Source organism: Mustela putorius, unplaced genomic scaffold (assembly GCF_011764305.1).
Source record: "Mustela putorius furo isolate JIRA1106 unplaced genomic scaffold, ASM1176430v1.1 tig00003896_pilon_pilon_pilon, whole genome shotgun sequence".
Lineage (NCBI taxonomy): Eukaryota > Metazoa > Chordata > Mammalia > Carnivora > Mustelidae > Mustela > Mustela putorius.
Window position 1 is genome coordinate 4,364,498 of NW_025422045.1, and position 21,355 is coordinate 4,385,852.

General features: G+C 41.6%; 1 protein-coding gene across 1 annotated transcript in view; it reads right to left on the reverse strand.

Moving 5' to 3' along the window:
• Positions 1-742: 742 nt before the first annotated feature.
• ANXA2 (annexin A2) overlaps positions 743-21,355 on the reverse strand; it is a 44,656-nt gene continuing 24,043 nt past the window's right edge. The window contains exons 4-13 of the mRNA XM_004758782.3: positions 16,285-16,379; positions 12,767-12,880; positions 9,660-9,750; positions 8,647-8,726; positions 7,220-7,279; positions 5,114-5,207; positions 4,445-4,540; positions 3,905-3,963; positions 2,463-2,585; positions 743-1,103 (exon numbers count right to left, since the gene is read on the reverse strand). Coding sequence (XP_004758839.1) covers positions 1,044-1,103; positions 2,463-2,585; positions 3,905-3,963; positions 4,445-4,540; positions 5,114-5,207; positions 7,220-7,279; positions 8,647-8,726; positions 9,660-9,750; positions 12,767-12,880; positions 16,285-16,379 — 872 coding nt within the window. The 3' untranslated portion in view covers positions 743-1,043. The remainder of the gene's footprint in view (positions 1,104-2,462; positions 2,586-3,904; positions 3,964-4,444; positions 4,541-5,113; positions 5,208-7,219; positions 7,280-8,646; positions 8,727-9,659; positions 9,751-12,766; positions 12,881-16,284; positions 16,380-21,355) is intronic.

Here is a 21,355-nt window from a genome sequence, read left to right on the forward strand (position 1 = left end):
TGGGCCGGAACGTTATTTGTTTCTCTAAGGCTAATGGCTTACAGATATATCTGCAATATTTGCTAGAGCCCACCATGCCACCCCACTCCTCTTCCCAGTTTGAGGCCACCACTGATGCTGGTTTTCACCAAATTTACCTGTAGAAAGATGAGTAGATGTGAGTTTCCCCCCATGCGTACTATCATCCCCTGGGCACAAAGAGCTGTGCAAGAGAACTTTCTGGTATAATGGAAATGTTCTGTGCCTGTGCTGTCCAATACACTGGCTGCTAACCACATGTGGATATCAAGCATTTGAAATGTGGAGTGTGACTGAGGAACTGAATTTTTAATTTTATTTCATTTACATTAATTTAAATGTAAACAGCCACATCTGGATAGAGGCTACCATATCAGACAGCTGAGTTCTAGAGCTTTATTCCTCCAGGGGACAGCTTTACACCAGCTGAACAATATAGCCCTTACACATGTTTGATTTCTACTTTTTATTGTATTTATTTATTTTTTGAATTTCATTTATTTTATTTTTTATCTTTTTTTTTTTTACTTTTAATTTTTTATTTTTTTATAAATATATATTTTTATCCCCAGGGGTACAGGTCTGTGAATCACCAGGTTTACACACTTCACAGCACTCACCAAAGCACATACCCTCCCCAATGTCCATAAGGGGGTGGGATTATTTTATTTTTTAAGCTTGTTTGATTTTAACAATTAAGTTGAAAGCAAGGTCAACAAAGTACTTGTTTATAAAGTAAAAATTCAGTTTATTCATCTGTTTATGACACAGTACACAAGAGGCAAAGTGTTTCACATCATAGATTTCACTTCCAACTCCTTGGAATGTTCATTTCTTTGGCTAAAAGGAGAGACTAGACATGAGAGGCAGGCAATGCTTAGGCAACTGCAATAAGGATGGGGAGCGGGTGATACGCCATCCCTGCAGGGACGGGCGCAAGGGGACTATTAGTCATAAGCTACTTTCTAGAATTGTTAGCTGGAAACAAAGGAGCACCACTCCTGGATGCTTAACCGTCGTGGGCCTCAGTCATCCCCACCACACAGGTACAGCAGCGCTTTCTGGTAGTCGCCCTTCGTGTCTTGCTACAAATGGCCAAGGAGAAAAAAGAAAATCAGTAATCAAAGCAAGGACCCCCACTCTGCGACTAGCATAGAACAGGCTTGATGCACATAGAGCCTTCCCTAGGAATAGCAAGAGAATGCTCGGCGGGACCTGCCTAGCCACAAGACCTCAGCCATCATCAGCAGGCCCTCGGAGAGTCTGGCCCGGGGAGACCTTCTAGTGCCATGACCATAAGAGAGAAGGTGAGGTACTAGGGATTCACGCGGCAAGGAATCAGGCCCACACAAGCCGGCCTGCCCTTCCTGCAGTAAGGTCCTGCAAGCACCACCATTTTTCTCACCTCCCCTAACACTTTCAGAGAAAACAAGGGCCTCTCCCACCTCACGATGCTGTTTCTGGGATTCTTAAGGTCATGCGGGAATAAGCTAGTGAAGTGAAGAAATGTGTGCCCTAAAAAACCTGGGTATACCAAACCCACCTCAAAATTCATCCCTGGTAACCACTGACATGCCTTTGAAATTTTCAGGGTCTTTTGGAAAAGAGGGGCTGCAATGTCTGTCTGAAATACCCAGCTGGGGGGCCACTGTGAGCAGCCCCTCCTTGCATTCAAAGGCTTCGTCTCTCCAAACAGAGACTAAATTGATGAAAGAGATGGAAGTTCTGAGTAACTAAACATTGCCAGGCCTGTCACAGAGGACTTTGAAAAAATGGAAATAGTCAACTGTTTAACAATGGAAGGCTGAGGGGTGCCAACCCATGCCTCTGTTCCACCCTGACAAAAATCCACATAAAATTTCTGACACCCCAAAAACTTCACTACTAATAAGCGTTAACCAGAAGCTTTACCAATAACATAAACAGTTGATTACCACATATTTTGTCTGTTATATGTATTATATACTATATTCTTATGATAGAGTACGGAGGATAAAAGGAAATATTATTAAGATCAGAAGGGAAATACATTTATAGTACTACACTGTATTTATCAAAAGAAAATCGTTAAGTCAATCAGTGAAGTTCAAACCTGTGTTGAGCGAGGGTGAACTGCATAATAAAAATGTAAAATTTAATTGATCTCAGGCTCTTCAGAATGTCTAGCTCTTCAGCAAGTCTTACATGATTATTGCCATGAACACCAATTATCGCTATAGAATAGTAGATGTGGGAAGTATAAGATCTTTGATTGTCTCTGGAAGATTCTAGGACAAGTCACAAATGGCACTTTCAAAATAAACCCTTGGTATCTGATGACCAGCATCTCTTGCCAATGAATGAGAAAACCACCACCCTTGTCATCATTCTGACAGGCCCCCGGCCCACAGAGCCAGGGCCTTCTGGATGGCCTGGCAGGGCCAACGCATCACCGTAGGGCTTACCTGGATGTAGTAATACAGGGACTTGCCATACTTTCTCTTGAATTCAGACCTAATTTTCAACATGTCCACTTCACTGCGAGAGACCATGATTCTTATCAGAACTTTATCACGAGTCCCCTTGCCCTGAAAGTCAAGTTGATGTTCCAAGTTACAATTCACTGACAATGTTAATCCAATAAGTTTTCTTATATATGGAACTCATCTGAGTTCTTAATGCTGCCCTCTAAGAAGCTGCAAAGGTAATGATGAAACTATTTCTTTAAGAAAAATGATATTTGGGATGCCTGAGTGGCTACGTTGGTTGAGCATCTGACTCTTGATTTCAGCTGACCTCAAGATCGCAGGGGTCATAAAACTGAACCCTGAGTTGGGCTCCACACTGGGCATGGAGCATGCTCGAGATTCTCTGTCTCCCTCTGCCCCTCCCTCACTCCCTCTCTAAAAAAATAAAAAATGAAAGAAAGAAAGAAAGGGAGAAAGGGAGGGAGGGAGAAAGGAAGATGAGCATCTTGGAATTCCAAACACACTAGGATGAAATCAGCATAAAGCCCTACTATGTTCACCCAATAAACTTGTAGGAGCCCTAACTATAGCACGGCTCAGTTTAAGAAGTGTGCGGGTTTCCATATGTAACAAACAGTCCCTGGCTCACAGGGCAAAAAAAAAAAAAAAAAAAATACCGCTTTGTGCCATTTTGAACGGTATAAACAGTAAAGACAACTGAGTTTACTCTCAAGAGTCTCAGACCAGAGGCACCAAGGAACAGGTGCTAGCTGACAGAGAATCTGAGGGAGATGGGAGAAGGAGATGGGAGTGGACAAGGGGTGGTCCAGGAAGAAGGGCCAGGAAACCAGAAATCACAAGGGACATTTGAGGCATAGAATATGGGCCGGGATTGTGGGAAGATACAGTCCATTCAAGAGATAGCGGTAGGGCTGCCTTCAGAGTCAGACAGACCCAAGTTCCAATGTGGCTATGTAACATCAAGCTAGTTGAAGCTTTCTGAGCTCCAGTCTCCTGATCTATAAAGAAAATAACACAAGCCACAAGGGCTTTTTGGTAATGATTTCAGATGAAATAAGTAGCACAATGTCTAGGGCAGGCGACTGCTTGGTAATCCCTCCTTTCCTTGCCTGTCTTTACTCTGGGGTAATGGAAGGCAATCCCTGAGAAATTTAAGCAGGAATCAGACATGATTACCATCTGGTATTTTATTTTCTACCTGCACACAAACACATATTCAAGTAGTCGAGAGACAGAGAGAGAGAAGACGGACTTGTAGTCTTCTCACCCGTCAGACACAATCATGGCTGACCAGTACATTCCTACACCTGGACAGTGGGGACCCTCCACTATCCACTAGTCAAGAAGACTTAGTTTGGGGGCACAAGAGAAGAAAAGCCTAGCGTGTAAACATGGACCTCTCAGCTAACTCCCCTTACCTTCATGGAGTCGTACAGCCGGTCAGCAAAATACAGGGGCTTATTCTGAATGCACTGGACTGTGGAAAGAAGAAAAGGGGTCAGCTGCTCCTTTCTTCACCAGTGAGGGCAGAGGCCCAGACGTTGGGGTGCAAACAAGATGATCTAACATAACAGGAATGGGCTGCAAAAGGGGAAAAACTAAGGGAAAACTGGGGTCCTCTGAAAGTCAGCTCCACCGCCATTTTAAACGTGGGGACCCTGAGGGCTGCAAAAACCAATGTGGAAATGTGAGTATCCCTGACAGAGCCCTTTTTCTTGTCATCTTTTTCTTCCTGGGCAATTCCTCACTCTACCAGCTTCAAGCCCTCCTTAGTTTTGTATCTTACATTTATACAGTGAAGATTATACAACAACCCAAATCAGGTAAAGCAACCACCTGTCCCAAAAGCACTTGAATGAACAGGATGGCCACTGGTCACTTCCACTGTGGCACAATTTCCTGAAAGCTCATGTCCACTAGCAATGGGCCGGGGTGGCAGGGGAGGCACACTTGCTTACCCAGGTTTAGGAAAGCATTTTCCAGGTCTCCTTTGACCTCCTTCTTGATGCTCTCCAACATGTCATAAGGGCTGTAGCTCTTGTACCTATCAAATACTGAGAAAAAGCAAAAAGTAATTATAATAAGAGCCACTAATCAAAGCTGTCAGTGATCACTCACATGCTTATGCACCATGGTAAAAATAAATAAGCAAATGAGGATGATCACAGCATCTTAGAGTGTTAGAGGTTGTCATGGTGGACCAGAGCTGACACGGCACTGGCTGGCTTGGGACAGCTGTACTGCATCGGTCCTGAATGGCACTGCCTGGGCCACATATTTTGACCATCTTTAACTCTGAGTGGAAACTATTCTGTTTGGAAGCAGTGAGAAACAGTACACAGAGCCCAGGAAAGTCCATTACTTCAACAAATATGGCAAGATAAAATGATCCTGGACAAGAAGGAGCAGCTAAAGCATCAAATATGGAAAATATTTAGGAGAAAGTAGGATCCAAAATGGAAGAGAAGGGAAAATGGATCTGGTGATGGAAAAATGGATAAGATTATGAGGCACAAAGTAGAGAGTGAACTTTGTTCTGGCAGACCCATGCCCCAACACAGATAACCAGCAAGCTGGGCTGAGGGGACCATCCATAGGCTTGAAGACTTCTTCAGTACAGAACCCACCTTTCTGGAGATGACACACACTCCGCTCAGTCATGATGCTGATCCACTTAGGTACATCAGTACCTTTCCTCTTCACTCCGGCATCGTAGAGATCCTACAAGCACAACCAACCAAGAAAGCTGACTACACATCCAGGGTAAGGTCATAAAAAATATCATGCAAAGAAACTCAAAAACTCAATGCCAAATGAGAAGGATGACTGTGCTGAAGACATAGGCAAATATGTTGTATTTAAGTCAAAAGTCTTAATTAAGAGCAGTCTTCCTTAGACGCAAACACAGCATGAGACTAGATTGTTTGTGAGGTGTATGCTGTACACATCTACTTCCTTGACTGACAAAGGAAGAACCAAGCACTTCTATTCCTATGCAGAAGAACAAGCACATCCAGCCCTCCTTCCTTTGGTACTTTTGATAGCAAATAAGCTAATGGTTGTCTGTCGAAGACAGCTACAGATCAGGTATCCACACCCACATTTCTTAGAGACTCAGGAAGTCTAATTTTTAGTTTCTGGAAAATTTAGGAGCTACAAGTGCTAAGAATGCTACGAATGGCAAGGAGGGAAGGAGAAAGACTTACACGAGGATAAGATATTCGTTCAGTGAACACCCATTATCTAGAAGTTGTGAAACCTAACTAATATTACTTTATTTAAAACATTTCTCTACCTCCTGTTAAAGGTGCTGTGAAACATAATGAATTTCATTTCAGTTTTTAAATATTTTATTTATTTATTGAGGGAGAGTGGGAAAGAGAGGAGCAGAAGGGAGGGAGAGAGAGAATGTCAAGCAGACTCTGTGCCAAGCATGGAGCTCAAATTGTGGCTCGATCCCATGACCTGAGACCATGACCTTAGCTGAAACCAAGAGTTGAACACTTAACCCACTGAGCCATCCAGGTACCTCAGAACATACTGAATTTTAAAACCAAAATAAATTTAAATTAATTTTGTTCTGAAACTCTTATAAAATGCCTTGAGATAGTTGACAACTGTTTGGGAAAGGTATATAGTTCATAGTGATCTGAATTAGCTTAACAAACAGTTCTTAGTGATTATGGCACTATAACCAGCAGAAGTGCTATTCAACCAGAAAAGTAGGGTCTCCCTTACTCTTCCCCTTTTCCCTCACCACAAAGGGCATATCGTGTCTTCTTCCACTCTGCCATGTTGTTTATTGGTGTTTATTTGTAGCAAATGCACAAGAGTGCACACAGTCTTATCACACCCTGCAGAATCTGGTACTTCCATACAAGTAAAGCCTAAATAAGCACATGAGTCAGGTATTGGTCCCGTAATTAACAACAGCATCAAGAGGGATTATCTTAAAATAACTACTATTCCCAGAAAGTGAAAATGAAGCCCACGAGTTCTTTGACATTTCTCCCTTCCAAAAATGGCACCTGCTTCCTTTTGAACTGACTATAGGCTACACCATAGTGACTCACTTCTAAGAGTATGACAGAAGTGACACTGTGAGGGACAACTGGGTGGCTCAGTCATTAAGGGTCTGCCTTTGACTAAGGTCATAACCCCAGGGTTCTGGGATTGAGTCCCACATCAGGCTCCCCGCTTAGCAGGGAGCCTGCTTCTCCCTCTCCCTCTGCCTGCTGCTCCCCCTCTTGCACGCTCTCTCTCTGTCAAATAAATAAATAAAATCTTAAAAAAAAAAAAAAAAGGTGACACTGTGATTCCTGAAATTAGATGATAACAAGCATTTGGCTTCCTCCTTGCTTTCTCTCTTGGCTCACTCACTTGGGAAAGCCAGCTGCCATGTTACAAGGACGCTCAAGCAAGCCCTTAGAAAAGCACAGGCAGAGAAATACAAGGCCTCCTTCCAACATTCACATGGCTGGGTGATCCTCTTGAAGCTGTCAGGCTCTCAGAACATGCAGCTCTGGTCAATATTTTGACCCTAGCCTCATAAGAAGTCCTGAGGTAGAACCACCCAGGTAAGCCACACCCCACAGAAACTGAGAGATGTATGTGTTTTTGTTTTAAGCCACTCAGTTTGGAGGTAAATTGTTACAGAGGATCAATAACTACTGTATAGACTATCTAGAGACCTGCTAGAAAACAGAAACTCAAACAAGAACCTTGACACTTACCCGGGCATCTTGGTCAATCAGTTCATAATCAATGACAGAGCCATCCTCTGCTCTTCTACCCTACAGAAGAAAACAAAAGAACATCAAATAGGTTTCTTTGTGTATTTTAATGTTGAAAATTTCATTCTTCTCTCCAACTCATGAAAACCATTATTTAACTTATGGTACACACACACACATTTAAAATTTTTCTTCACTTTCAAGTCTAGATAAGACCAAAGATTAGTAAATAACTGAGGTAGTGAAGTGGGGGTAGGGGGACACCCTCCTGGGACAAGCACTTTCTAGAATTCCCTCTACCTTCAAAAAAAGCACTAATGATGTTTAATTCCTTCCCTCAGAGAGCTTACCATCCAGATGGAAAAATAAGCATGAACAAAAGGTAAAAAACACAGTGATCCATGGCTTATGCAGACATAAAATGCAGAAGAAGGGAGAGATCTGTCATTACTGTCAGCAAAGTCTGTGGACAACGGTGTAGGGTTGAGGTGCACACTGAGGCCTGAGTCAATGAGGCTGGTAAAGGGGAGGAGGAGGAAGCCATTCCCCACAGCGGGAACAGTACAGAGAGAGGCTGAGCACGCCACAGGGCAGATAGAGCAGAAGGTAATAAGCAGGAAGGAATCCTTGAAGGAAGATGAAGTGAGGAAGGGACAAGGTCTAGGGAAGTTCTCAAGGCAGTAAAAGTTCCGATTTGGTGGCAGAAACGGGCTTTGATCAAGGGAGTGAATTACTGAAAGTGGACTCCAGGAAGATGGGTGGTTGGTGGGATGCAGGGTGAGGAACTGGCGGGGAAGGCTGTACGGAGTTGCTACAGTAACAGGTATGTGAGCAGGCAGGAGACAGCATTACCAATCAATCATTTGTCACTGAGGTTCTTGAAGAAAATATTTTTCTCTTCCTTCCTCTAGCACAGAGGTCTTGAACTGCACACTGGTCAGGACTCAGGACTCAGAAGGGAAATGCCTTTCATTCAGGTTTCTGTGTTAGCATTAGCAAACAAAGATCCCCTCTCCAGGCAAAGGACTACCTAGGCAAACCCTCTCAGAAGAAGTGAGAGCAGAGAGAATGAAAGAAAAACAAGAGGATCCCTTCCCACTGGGTCCTATGTGGCCACTGACAGAGGCAAAGTGACCTTCCCCAAGTCATGCGGTAAGGGTTGGCACATAATCCAGGCCAGGACTTCAGAGCTGCCTATTCCTCCTCTGGCCCTGAAGTCCACTTGACCGTGCGGTTTCCCAGGATAAGAAATCCTATTATACAAAAATGACAACTCTGCAGTGACAGTGCAAACCCCCTGTCAGAAATGCAGCTGGAGATTCTGATGCAGGCACAGAGGATTGAGCTAATTCGATGCCAGGTATAAAATGAGGTACAGGACCTTAATTGGGAGGAAACAAGGACAAAGGAATAAACCGGAAGCAAACCTTTGCAAGGGCAACCATCAGCTTGCGGAAGTCACCAGATGTGTCAGAAACGATGTCCTTCTCCAGATCAGTCTTGTACACTTGGAAAACAACACATCTGGCTTTATGCTTCCTGCCTGTGCAGCCAGCCACCCCCCCTGCCAACCGCCCCTGCTGCACTACGCCTCTGAGAAGCAGAAACAGCTGTGGCAGCATGGACATATCCACCCAAATGAGGGCAGATGGTCCATGATTTATTTTATGATTTTTAGCCTCATAAAATCAGAGCCAAATGTTATTATCAGTGACAGGAGATAGAGCTAGATCAAATCAGGCATCCTCAAGCTCACCTTTGATCAGTGACCTCTTTCATAGCTAGAATACTGTTTCCCAAACTTAACTGTGAAAACTCACTTTCAAAATGAAAAAATTTGGAAGGCTACACGTACACAGACACACACATACCCCAACTGTGCTTTGTTATCCACTGAATGAGAAAATGCACAATGGCAAAATTAGTAAGAACTAGAGAGTACTTTTGAATGAATCTGTATTTTTTTATTCAAAATAGCTTCTACATTGAAACCTAGTAACAGCTACACATGTAAGCTGCATCATTGATTCTACCCATAGCCTCCTCTAGTGCTTGGTGCACATACAGCCACATGCCTCTTGCAATAATTATCCACAATCCAGAGCTGGGAACCTCTTAAGCAGAGAGTGGGAAGCACCCAGTACATTAAATCCAAGTACATGCTTTCTATGCCTCCCATCAGACCCTTTACAAAAAAGTTCTTTTTGATTCTCTCTTTCCCCTCCTGCCTATCCTTTTATAGACGGTCTAGTGGAATGTAATTACCAACACAGGCCCCAAGAAGGTGGAGGGACTTGGACCATGGCAAACCCCTGGATGGTCCAGACAGCACTTCTGCATAGGTAATCCAGGCATCCTGCCCCCAACACTATCCAGGGAGCCTTGATGAGGTTACAGACATTGGGCTGAGAAGCTGCATCAAAGAACTAGGGCTACTCACTTTCCTTGTAGACTCTGTTAATTTCCTGAAGCTCTTGGTTGGTCCTTGAGCAGATGATCTCAATGAGGGAGTCCTCATCAGTCCCCAGTCCCTGTGAACCAGGCAAAAGACATCAGCATGGAAAATCCTCTTAGCCATTAGTGTACTTCTCTGATCTCAATCAGGAAACTGCAAACTTGGATTGGGTCAGTTAGCAAGCTCCTTTCCATATTCTTAGTGGGGGGATCACTCCTGTATTCCATAGCACAATGTAATGTTATTTTCTATTTCTTAAAAAAAGGCTTCACAAGAATAAAAGATGATATAAGTGATACATCTGAGCTCAATCAACTATGTCAATACAGTTGCCTTTTGGTAATGGGTTTACAGAATGAGTAACTTTTTCTTCCTCCTATTTTTTCTCTATTTTTCAAATTATTTTAATAGATGGGAAAATTTTCTTTACTAAACAATTCTGCTCAGTGATATAAAGTAAGGGAATATAGAGAGTTTGTTGTCATTTGCAGTCAGCATCACTGGAATGGAATAAGTCTTTTACCAGGGAAATGTACAGATAAGATAAAATTTTTAGCTTTACCTCTTTGAAATGTAAAATTGGGTTAATGTTAAAAATTTTATTCTTGTACTTCCATTTTTGCTTGATTACTATGCACTCTTCAGGCATTTTAGGGAAGCAAAAGGAAATAATGAACTGCCAAATAAACCTAGACACCAACACTTTATTAAGGAAGAAGAATTCGATGGGTGATGTATTCAAATTTAATATATACACTTTTGAACGTGCCAGAAAGCTTGAAAGGCCTCAATGAAACATGTATTTCAAAGCTGGCTTCATGATCAAAGTCAAGATTTAATAATCAGGCTTCTCTAATACTTGTCTTTCCGAATATGGAAATATTACTTTGAACTAAGTAGAATTACAACTGTTTAAAATGTAAATCAATTATAAGGTGTTAATACAATAAGAAACTTATCCACATGAAAAGTGTGTCAGCTATTAATTAAACTTATTAGAGTTTATACACCCCTGAAAAGCGGTTTGTATAATATAAGCTAAACCTCAGGTTAATGGTTAATTTTGAATTTTATTCTTAATCTAATCTATGAGCCAATGCCTCTTCTTTCAGAATTTTAAATCATGATATGTAGAGGTTCTGGCACAGCCATACTTTCTTCCTACCTGAGCAAAAGGCCTACACAACATTCTATACACATGTTACAGAGTGACTAAGTGCCTTCAAATATGTTAGGGGCAGGTTTTCAATCTTAAGATGATAGAAATATAGTCTAAAAATGATACTGCATTGGAAGAAATGCTATATCCTGACACTGTTGAAATGTAAAACACGTGTGGCGATATAAGATGTTTTCTTTCACTGCTGATATACCAGTGCTGATATACCACTGTTAGGATTCTAACAGTATTTTTATCTCTGTATTCAGAGGTGACCTTGGCAATTTCCAAAACTTGGCCTGTGCTTCCCACAGATTGTCCTATCACAAGGGCAACTTCTACCATAACATATGGCCAGTAGTGCCACTGGTATTGCCAGAAGTCAAAACAGATTTTTTTTTTTTTGAAAAGCATAGTTCAGTTAACGTCACTTTGAGCTTTATGGATTTCAGAAGGGTACTCAACTGTGACAGCTAATGGAAGAGCTGGCACAAGGTCAAAGATTCAGTAGTCAAAGCACCTTTCATTGGGCCCAGTTACAGAGATTACAGTGGTGAATGACAGCTCCAGCAGGTCCATTTCAAGTCACTAATACCGAGTAAAAGATACTAGTAAAATTGCACACATCACAACTAAATAGATTTTTGACGAAAGTAAGATAAACTGATCTGAAGTGATGATGGTCAGAAGAAACCTAGGAGAGGCTAACTCATCCATGTCTCCAGAAAACCCAAGATTTGGTTTTCAGGACTGTTCTTTTTATCAAGCAGGATCATTAAATGTTGGTGACATTTCGTCATTCATCATCTACCTTCACTGCAATATAACCTACTTGGGAAACTCAGAGCCAATCTGCTCAAATAAACTGAGCAGAGCTTGGGTTAGGCTGAAAAACTGAAGGAAGAAAGAGATTCCCCAACAAATCTTGCAGCAGCCCTAAGCTATCAAGTCCTGGGCGATGGAAATGCCTGGTATGCGAAGCTGCCTCGCTCTCGAGGTGCTCTCTGGGGAAAAAGATGACATGAACTGTGACATCAGCTCTGGTGACAGGCTTATAGCTCGGTCTCTTCATAATTCAGAAACAGGAGCATCACAGAAAATGCAACTGGACTCCGAATAAAAAATGAAAACTGCGGCTTTCCCCCCTACTCGGGACTTTACCAAGTTTTATCAGCAGAGGGCAGTATCAGATTACTCAAAGTGTTGCAGGCACATACTATAGAAAGGGTTATGTTTTCCTATAAAATGTATTTATGCTTATGCCTCTATCACATTTATATAATACTTGATGTTTTAGGTACACACAGAATTCAGGGATTTTCTAACCTGGAATTTCTACTGCCTAATGTAACCTAAAATTCCAAATAACTTTACAAAAACAAAAAATAAACAAAAGAGATAATCTGTGCTATAATACTTTGAACAAAACACAGGTACTAATTACAACCTGAAACCACCCTTTATATGTACTGTAATGTCCTGATTTGCCCAAATTTGAATTAAACAATGGGACTGACAGAAGAAGGTCAGAAGAAGAAATACCCAAGAGAACATGGGCAGAATTTGCAAGTTTCACTTGACAAAAGCTATGAGTTTTACTTTTGCCTTAATATCACAACAAATCTTTTTTTAAGGAGGAAGTGTAATCAAGGAAGTAGTTTTTCCAAATGGTATTCCAATTGCCCAGGTGCCAAGCAGTAGCAGCTGGATAACTGACTTCCCAGCATCATGAAATTTCTTTACAGTCTTAAAAAGAGTAATTGAAATATTTTTGGTACAAATCCTGAGACTTATAGCTTCAGTTCATTAGAAAAAAAAATGGTACCAAATGAGAATTCAACAAAACTGAAAATCACCTAATTATACCCAGAGAGCTGTAATTCACAAATATTAATGGTGGATTTGACAGAGATTGCATCTCACACATGTTTACCTTCATGGAGGCTTTCAGCTCAGAAGCGTCATACTGAGCAGGTGTTTTTAATAGGCCCAAAATCACTGTCTCCAGGTGGCCGGACAAGGCTGATTTCAGCGCTGATGCAAGTTCCTTCAGAAAAATAGGCAAGAACATGGAAAATGTGATTGGTAACCAATATTCCCTTTAAAACTGGTGAATAAAACAAAAGCAGGATGTGTTTGTAAAATGGATTATGATTCCTTGTCCACTCTGGGATCACAGACCCAACTGTCTCAAACGCATTCCCTTCCACAGACTCCAATGTCAAAAGCCACAAGATCGGCCTTTGCTCTGACAAAAATCCCTTAGCATCCAAGCTGACTGAGCCATCTTCTCCCAGTCAATACAAAGAAACCAGGGCAGTATGCAATTCCTCAGAAAGCTAGGAGTGTGAGGGTGCTTCATAGCACACTTGCAAGTGATAAGCACTCATGGAAGATAAGGCACTTTCCAAGGTCAAGGCCTCTACTAAGAAGGTGGTTAGAGTAAAAGATGTTGGTGCAACTGCACCTCCTAAAAGTCTCTGGAGGAACCAGAAGCCCCACCATGGGTGGAAGTTGGATCATGAAGCTTTCGTAAGCAAAATGCTTCATTCCAGACTGCGAGAACATCTCTCCGTCCACATCAAACATGTCTCCGTCCAGAGACAATGGGAGACTGAAGTCCCGCATTCACCTCCTTGGTTTCCCTGCTCTGTACTGTTTTTTAAGGTTTCCACTGTCTCAACATAGACTGTTATGTCAGAGGTCTGAGTTCAACCCCCATGTATGGAGACAAATACCCCAATGCAATGGGTCATTTTACAGCCACTTAAACTGGTGCTTAAACTTCCTACACATCATGAGCATTGAGTGATGCCTGAATTCTCCTATTGCAATTATTTTCCTTTCTTTTCACATTTTCCTTCCTATTCTCTCCCCTTCTTTTTCTCCTGCTTGCCTGCAGCACTCCAGGGCGTCTATAACGGTTAGCTCCTAAAAGTATCTGCAGGTGCCAGGAGGTGTTGTGCAGTCTGGGATAATCTTCTCAGATCATTCCTAGGCAGTGAGAACTAAGATGAACCTTGGAAATCACCTGGCCCATGTCTACCACCACCTACTCTCTTCTGATTCCTGGTGTCCTACTAACACACAGCACTTAGAAAGGGGCTTGAAAAGTAACACCTTCCAATTATAGCACCAATTTTCCAATTTGGAAATTTGAGGTTAGGTCATTCTAAACTTAGCCTACCCTTGACACCCCTCTACCCATTCATTCTCTGCTCAAACTTAAAATAGCATTTGGGTGCCTACTGATGTCTTCCACTTCTATTATAAACTCCTATTGGCATTGAACTTCCTGTCTCTTATGATGTCTAGGACCGGGCTTTGCATATAACAGAAATCCCAGAAATGTTTGATAAATAAAACATTATTTATTCCTTATCTGGAAAATTTGGCATCTGATAGAATGTGGAAAAAAACACAAGACCAGGGGTGCCTGGGTGGCTCAGTGGGTTAAAGCTTTGTCTTCGGCTCGGATCATGATCTCAGGGTCCTGGGATCGAGCCCCACATTGGGCTCTCTGCTCAGCAGGGAGCCTGCTTCCCCCACCCCCCACTTGTCTCTCTGCCTACTTGTGATCTCTGTCTGTCAGGTAAATAAATAAAACCTTAAAAAAAAAAAAAGCAAAAACATAAGACCAATCCTCTTCCTCCGTTCCTCTCCACCTGTTAGCTTTGCCTATGCTGTTCAAGGTTCACGACAGAGGCAGCCACAGTCCATACTCCAATGTACTCTCTACACAGAGCTTTCTCCTTGATTATGCAAACAACTCATTCAAAACACTAATGTTCTGCTTCCAAAATCTCCTTCAGAAATGATCTCAAGTAATTTATGTATCTTTCTATACATGATGACAATATTCCTTAGCCTAAGACTGAGAGACATCAAGAATCAGTAGGACAGGGGTGCCTGGGTGGCTCAGTTGATTAAGCCTCGGATTTTTGACTTTGCCTCAGGTCATGATCTCAGGGTCTTGAGATTGTGTCCTGCATCAGGCTCTGTGCTAGGTGTGGAGCATGCTTATGAGTCTCTCCTTCCCTCTCCTTCTGCCCCTCCTCCCCACTCTCTCCCTTTCTTTAAGAAGAAGAAGAAGAAGAAAAAGAAAAATCAGTAGGACAGTAAGCAGTCCCCAACACAAACAAAGCCTGTGTGGTCAACGAACACTATCATGATTCTGGTAATATCTTCCATCCAACAGAGTATGTAAGAGCTTCGTTCTCCATCTAATTTGAAATTGAGATCCAGGCTTTTGTGTTTCTGTGTACACATGTGTGTACACACCTAAGTGTGTTCGAATACCCCACTCTGTAAGTGACAAATGAAGGAGCAACTATAAGCACACTATCCAAAGAAGTGAGCCTTTTGCTCCAACTGGAACTCAGCCCTACCAGGTCCCAGATCCTTTTAGAAACTGGAGAAATAAAACACTCCCCTCTATGCCTCACTACAAAAGATTATATAAGTCTAGTTGGAAAAAGAATTTTAATGCACGTAAGATGATAGAAGCTGGATTCTTCCCTATTTATGTCCTTTCCAACTGTTTGAGTAGGTAGGGGTGGGAGCCATAGCAGGGCTTGACCTGCAACTCTCAGAACCCTGGTGGTCATGTCAACCCCAAGAAAAGAAATGTCTTTTCCAGAATCTTTCCAGCTCACCTCCACTGTGGCTACGAGTGAAAGCTATTAAGTCAAACAGAAGCTGCAGGAAGCCACGCTTACTGCACTGTCCAAGAATAAATCAAAAGCTTTTAATAGCAAGAAGTTAAAAATAAAGCATCCCATCCTTTAAAAATAAAATTTCCTAACACTGCAACAAAATAAAGGACGAACAAATGCTGGGTTGTTCCTTAACCACTAGTGCACAAGCAAGGGAAAAAGCACACAAAGACTCTTTAAATAGTGGGAGCATGGCATGTTGAAGATAGCCTAGTAGACCAAATGAACTACTAACTAAGTCCATTTGCAGCAAACCTCTTAAGAATTCAAGTATTTTTTTTTTAAGAGTCAGGAGAGCCTATCAGGATCAATGCTAACTAAAGGCCAGGGTCCTAAGATTAAATTAGAAACATCTTATCAAGAGCTAGCAGAAGTCATAAAGATGAAGTGAGTTGCTACATGTCAGAACTACATGCCTGGCACAGAGTAAGCATTCTAGAAACGATACCTGCTATTGTTGATGTTCCCAGTCCCTTCTAACTTTATGTTCCCAGCAGAGCTCCCTCCACACCCTCTGGCTGGAGGAGGGTATGGTCTTTATGGATGAGCTCCAAGCACTCCAGGGATCATGAGTATGAGTGATGACTCTTACAAGGATGTAAGAGGAAAACCTTGGATACCCAAGAGTTCTAGAATGCTCTTGCCGGGACAAGCCAGAATCCATAAAAAGAAAATGCAATGCCTAAGGAAATGAAATTCTATAAGGAATGCCCCCCACCCCTGAAATTGCTTATACCTTTTTGGTCCTTCTCTGGTAGGCGAAGGCAATATCCTGTCTCTGTTCATTGCTGCGGTTGGTCAAAATGTTGACAATGGTGACCTCATCCACACCTATGGAAACACAAGTTGAGAACCGTTATCAGCCATGTGCTCTAGTCCTTTGGGCTTACATTGAGGGTTTTAAGCAGTTTATCAAATTGAAATTTATGTACTGTTTTTCAAACCAAAACATCAGGACATCAAGTGTTGTCCTCCACGTCAGTACCGTCCACCAAATGTGTTTACCCAATTTTTATCCTAACAGCTGTAAACCTCAAATCTAAATGGACCTTTTGAATATCTGCATTTAAAAAAACTATTTATTCATAAACTGGTTTCTGGAATCAACCGTAGGAGGTGTGTTTGTGGGGCTTTGGCAGCCAGACAGAACAACAAAGATTTAGGAGGATTTTAAATGAAGGTTCCCAAATTGCCATTTAACCGGGGATTTAATAGACAGTAACTGCGAACTGAATTAATAGAGACAATTATTTATATTTATTGCAGGATTACAGCTATATAAGCAGCTAGGTATAATTTCTATAATTATAGAAACTGTCATGACAAATGAATCAGATTTAATATGGCAGTTGTATTTTAATAGCATAATTGATTAATACAATCATACTTATTGAAGACTAAATTGTTTTTTAAGGAAAATAAATGTTCCACTGCTTTTAATCTTCAATAGGCAACTTTAATAATCAATTTTATAACTTTATTAAAAAGAGTAAGTGTTTTAATCTAAATTAAATCTAAATTGGGAGTTTTGAAGTGCCACCAAAATATTTTAGTACCTATTTTAATTGGAACATGTGTATTTACAAAGATAAGCAATGCCTTCTGGTATCTGAAAGTTTCCAATTTTATATCAGAAATACTCCTAAAATGCCATTTAACTGAAGAAAGCCTGATTTTAAGAATTCAGAGAATGAAAGGTCTCCCTCACGTCCGATTATATACCTTTTTTAATAAAAGGAAGAGTCTTTGCCATAACTGGATAGGTAATTCTTGGGCAAGGGAGAGAGGAGCTAAATCCACAAGGTTACATGTGAATGGCAAACAGCCTGACCTAAAGGAAATCAGGAGTCCCCAAGCAACAGAAATATCAGAACTGTAATGCTTTGAGGCAGAGGCAATGAACAAACTGACAGAGAAGGTACCCTCAACCCTCAAACGTGTTAGATCAAAATGCGCCAAGTTAGATTTTCTGGGTATAAAAATAGGTAACATTTATTTTTGTATTTATATACTCATTTCAGAGTGAGTTCATACCAGTACATTAATCACTTAAGTGCAGCATCTATATAACTTTACCTCCAATTTTTAGAGAACCAATGTCAACAGAGAATTACAATTGCTATATATGAGATTCAGTTGCAAAGATGCTTATTTCAGCATTATATATAGTATCAAAAAATAGAGGGAAAACGCTCCCTAAGTCCAATAAGAGTCTGGTTAAATAAATGTTCTTCTGTCCCAATAATAGGATACTACAGTCATTCAGAATGATGGCATAAAATATTAACTGACATGGGAAAATGTTCATGATATGCTGTTAAGTAAAACAAAACAAGTGGCAAAGCAATATATACAGTTTAACTCAAGTTTTGTAAAATACATGTGCATGAACAAGAAAATAGAGGCCTTTATAACAAAATTTTATTTTTTTTTTATTTTTTTTTTTTTTTTTAAAGATTTTATTTAATTATCAGAGAGACAGAGGGGGAGAGAACGAGCACAGGCAGACAGAATGGGAGGCAGAGGGAGAAGCAGGCTCCCCGCTGAGCAAGGAGCCCGATGTGGGACTCGATCCCAGGACGCCGGGATCATGACCTGAGCCAAAGGCAGCTGCTCAACCAACTGAGCCACCCAGGCGTCCCTATAACAAAATTTTAATAGTGATCATGTGAGTGGTAGAATTATGGACTTATGGACACTGTAAAGTTTTCTTTCTTTTGATTATATATACTTTCAAAGTTCACCATAATGCCATAAAAAAGGTTCTTTACATACACTGTGAATGACATGTAGTCATTGATTAGAATCAACTAGTGACTTTTCCTTGAGAGAATCCCAGCATGGTTCTACATACTTCAATTAGAATAAAACACATTATGCATAATAATTGCAACATCTATATAATTCTCTTTGGTTTCTGCAATATCCTAACACAGATTGCTTTATTATTCTTTACAGCTACCCAGTAAGGATAGGCCTTCTTCCTAGTTTATAGATGGAGAAGCTGATGCTCAAGAAACTGAAACTATTACATGTGTAAACATCTGGCATGTTTGGATCTCAGTTTCTACATCTGCACAAGTAAGGCACTTGAACAATGACCTCCAGTTCAGCTTCCATGAAACACTAACAGATACAATCCTGCAGGCCTACCCCTACATGTGTTCTCTCTCACTCTCTCTTAAATATTCTATGGCTCTAATTTCATGTTAGGAAAACCATAAACATGTTTTTGCTTCCTACTTAACTTTCTTCCTCAAGAGGCACCTGGGTGGCTCACTCAGTTAAGCCTCTGCCCTCAACTCAGGTCATGATCTCAGGGTCCTGGGATGGAGCGCCACATCTGGTTCCCTGCCAAGCCGGGAAACTGCTTCTCCCTCTCCCTCTGTCCCTTCCCCTTGCTCATATTCTCTCTCCCTCCCTTGAATAAATAAATAAAATCTTTAAAAAAAAAAAAAAAACCAACCTTCTTCCTCAAATCTGAAAATGCCAGAGAACAACAAAATCAATCATATCTTCCAACCTCAAATCTAGTATTTTCTGAAAGCAATTTTGGAACTGCTGACCTGAACACACACCAACACTGACCCACAAAAATAATTCTCCCTTGGAAACAAATGCAAAATTTATGTTTGTGTCAAAATGTGGTCAGACGCCCACCTGAATTAGAATCCCATGAGGCAGTTACTAACACACAGTCTCTTGGGCCACACCTAAGATCTACTGATTAAAGCCTCCTTAGAACTATGGACCAAGCAAACAGCATTTCAACCAGCTCTCTGGTCACTTTTTATTTGAGAATCACCAACAGAGACAGATAAACATGAGGAATGCAAAGATCTTTAGAAATCTGCTTACATAGAGATTTAAGTCACTTCTACCAACTGCTTCTGTGAGGGACAGGGTCACCTAAAATTTCAGGGCCAGAAAAGCTTACCTTTGTCCATGTAAACCAGGTAAGAAAAAAACACCTGGCGAGTTCACCACACTGACTGCAGTGTAGTCCCACACTCTTAGAGTCAGTGAGACAGCTTTTTGCCTTTCTGTTCACAGCAGCTAAGCATCTAGCCAACAGAGTCAGAATTCAATCCAATTATTGGAAATCCCTGTAAAGAGCCCGAGTGGTTAACCTGGATCTCACGTAGGTGGCAGCAACTATGATAGTCTGAGGGAATCTAAACGTATTTTACTTAAATTATTTACCAAGCGAATAGCCTGCTGAGATGCAACATCCAACATGCTGGGACCCCTTCACATGAACAATCGGATCCATTACACAAATGCTAATACCAGCAACTACAAAGACACGGGAGCTATTTCTGCCAGTGGACACCCCCTCCGCCTTCTAAGAACCTTACCTACATAAGCTATTTCTCTCATACCACTGTCTGCAAGTTTCAAATGGAACTGGGCGGGGGGATCATGGACCCCTGGATCAACTGCCTAGTCAAACCACTTAAGGCATGTCCTGTGTCGGACCACCAGAATATACATTTCTGCCAGTGGGATTTAACCATCTTATCTTCAGAACACTGCTGCTTCCTCTCAACCTGCTATCATAATTGGTGAGGCAGTTTATTCCTGTGGAAAATAGCTCGGTGCAGGTTGAAGCCACAAGGGTCATCCGGTGTCTCACCACTTCTGCCCAGGATGGGGCCAGAAGGATGATTACTGAGCACTCAGCCACCTATGTCAGCACAGTCGTCGTCAACAAGGCATAGCAAGAGCCAGGACACCGGGAAAGCTTTATATTTAATGACTTTAACATAGGTACAGATGCCCAGAAGATGAGGCTCTGGATTCCCATGTTCAGATCTCATTCAGTGCATAAGGAAGCAGCTGCTGGGCAGAAGGGGCCCAGGGCCTAAAAGAAACTGGGCGGTCAGGGCAAGAGCATAAAGGAAAAAAGCAACAAACCTGAATAATGTTCCTTTTCCCATCCCACTCCTCTTGTATTTCATGTGGAAAGTCAAAGTAACCTAAGCAAAGGCTCACAATGGGAAACAGTGATGCAGATAGGGGTCCCTACAAAACGTGGGTGAAAGAAAACACAGTAAGTTCTGTGTTTCAGGTGGATTTTTTTTTAATATCTTCTCAAAACGACAGAAGTTAAAATTTTTAAGATTGGTAAGGAACGAAGACACAAATTTGGCTCCTGAAGGGAAACAGCACAGTAAATTTCATCAGTATTCGTTCCTTTCATGAAAATGAAAGGAAGTGTATCACCTAACTACAAAAATGTTTCCAACAACACTCTTTAGCTGGGGCCTCTGGAAGGTCAGTCACTGCTCTGAATGCCAGTCAACACGAGGCAGTCAGCATGCTGCTTAGATAGAAGACTTTTAAGTCACTTCTACCAATTGCTCCTGTGAGGTGCTGAGTCGATTACAATTTCAGGGAAAGTAATGCTTCCCTTTGTCCAAATAACCCAGGTAAGAAAAAACACCTGCAAGCTCACTGAACACTGACACCTCTGCCAAGTGATACCACAGGGAGGCGCTGCTGACAGCAGAGCTCAGCAGGAAACTCTGGAGTCTCAGGTCCCTTAAACCGTCCACTGTATTTCTCAAACGAAAAGAACATTTGCAGTCTAACATAATGCTAACTCCAAAATCACAAAATCAGCCTCCTGGAGTTTCCTCCCCTTCTCTACGGATGGAAACCCCAAGTCAGCTCCACATCTGGCATTCCAGGGAAAATGTGTCTTTATTGTCCATGGCAAGGAACCAAGAGGCCATTCTGAACAGGATGCTGACTCACATTTGCCAAGACACACTGACTGCACAAAGAAAATGGATTTCATTTTG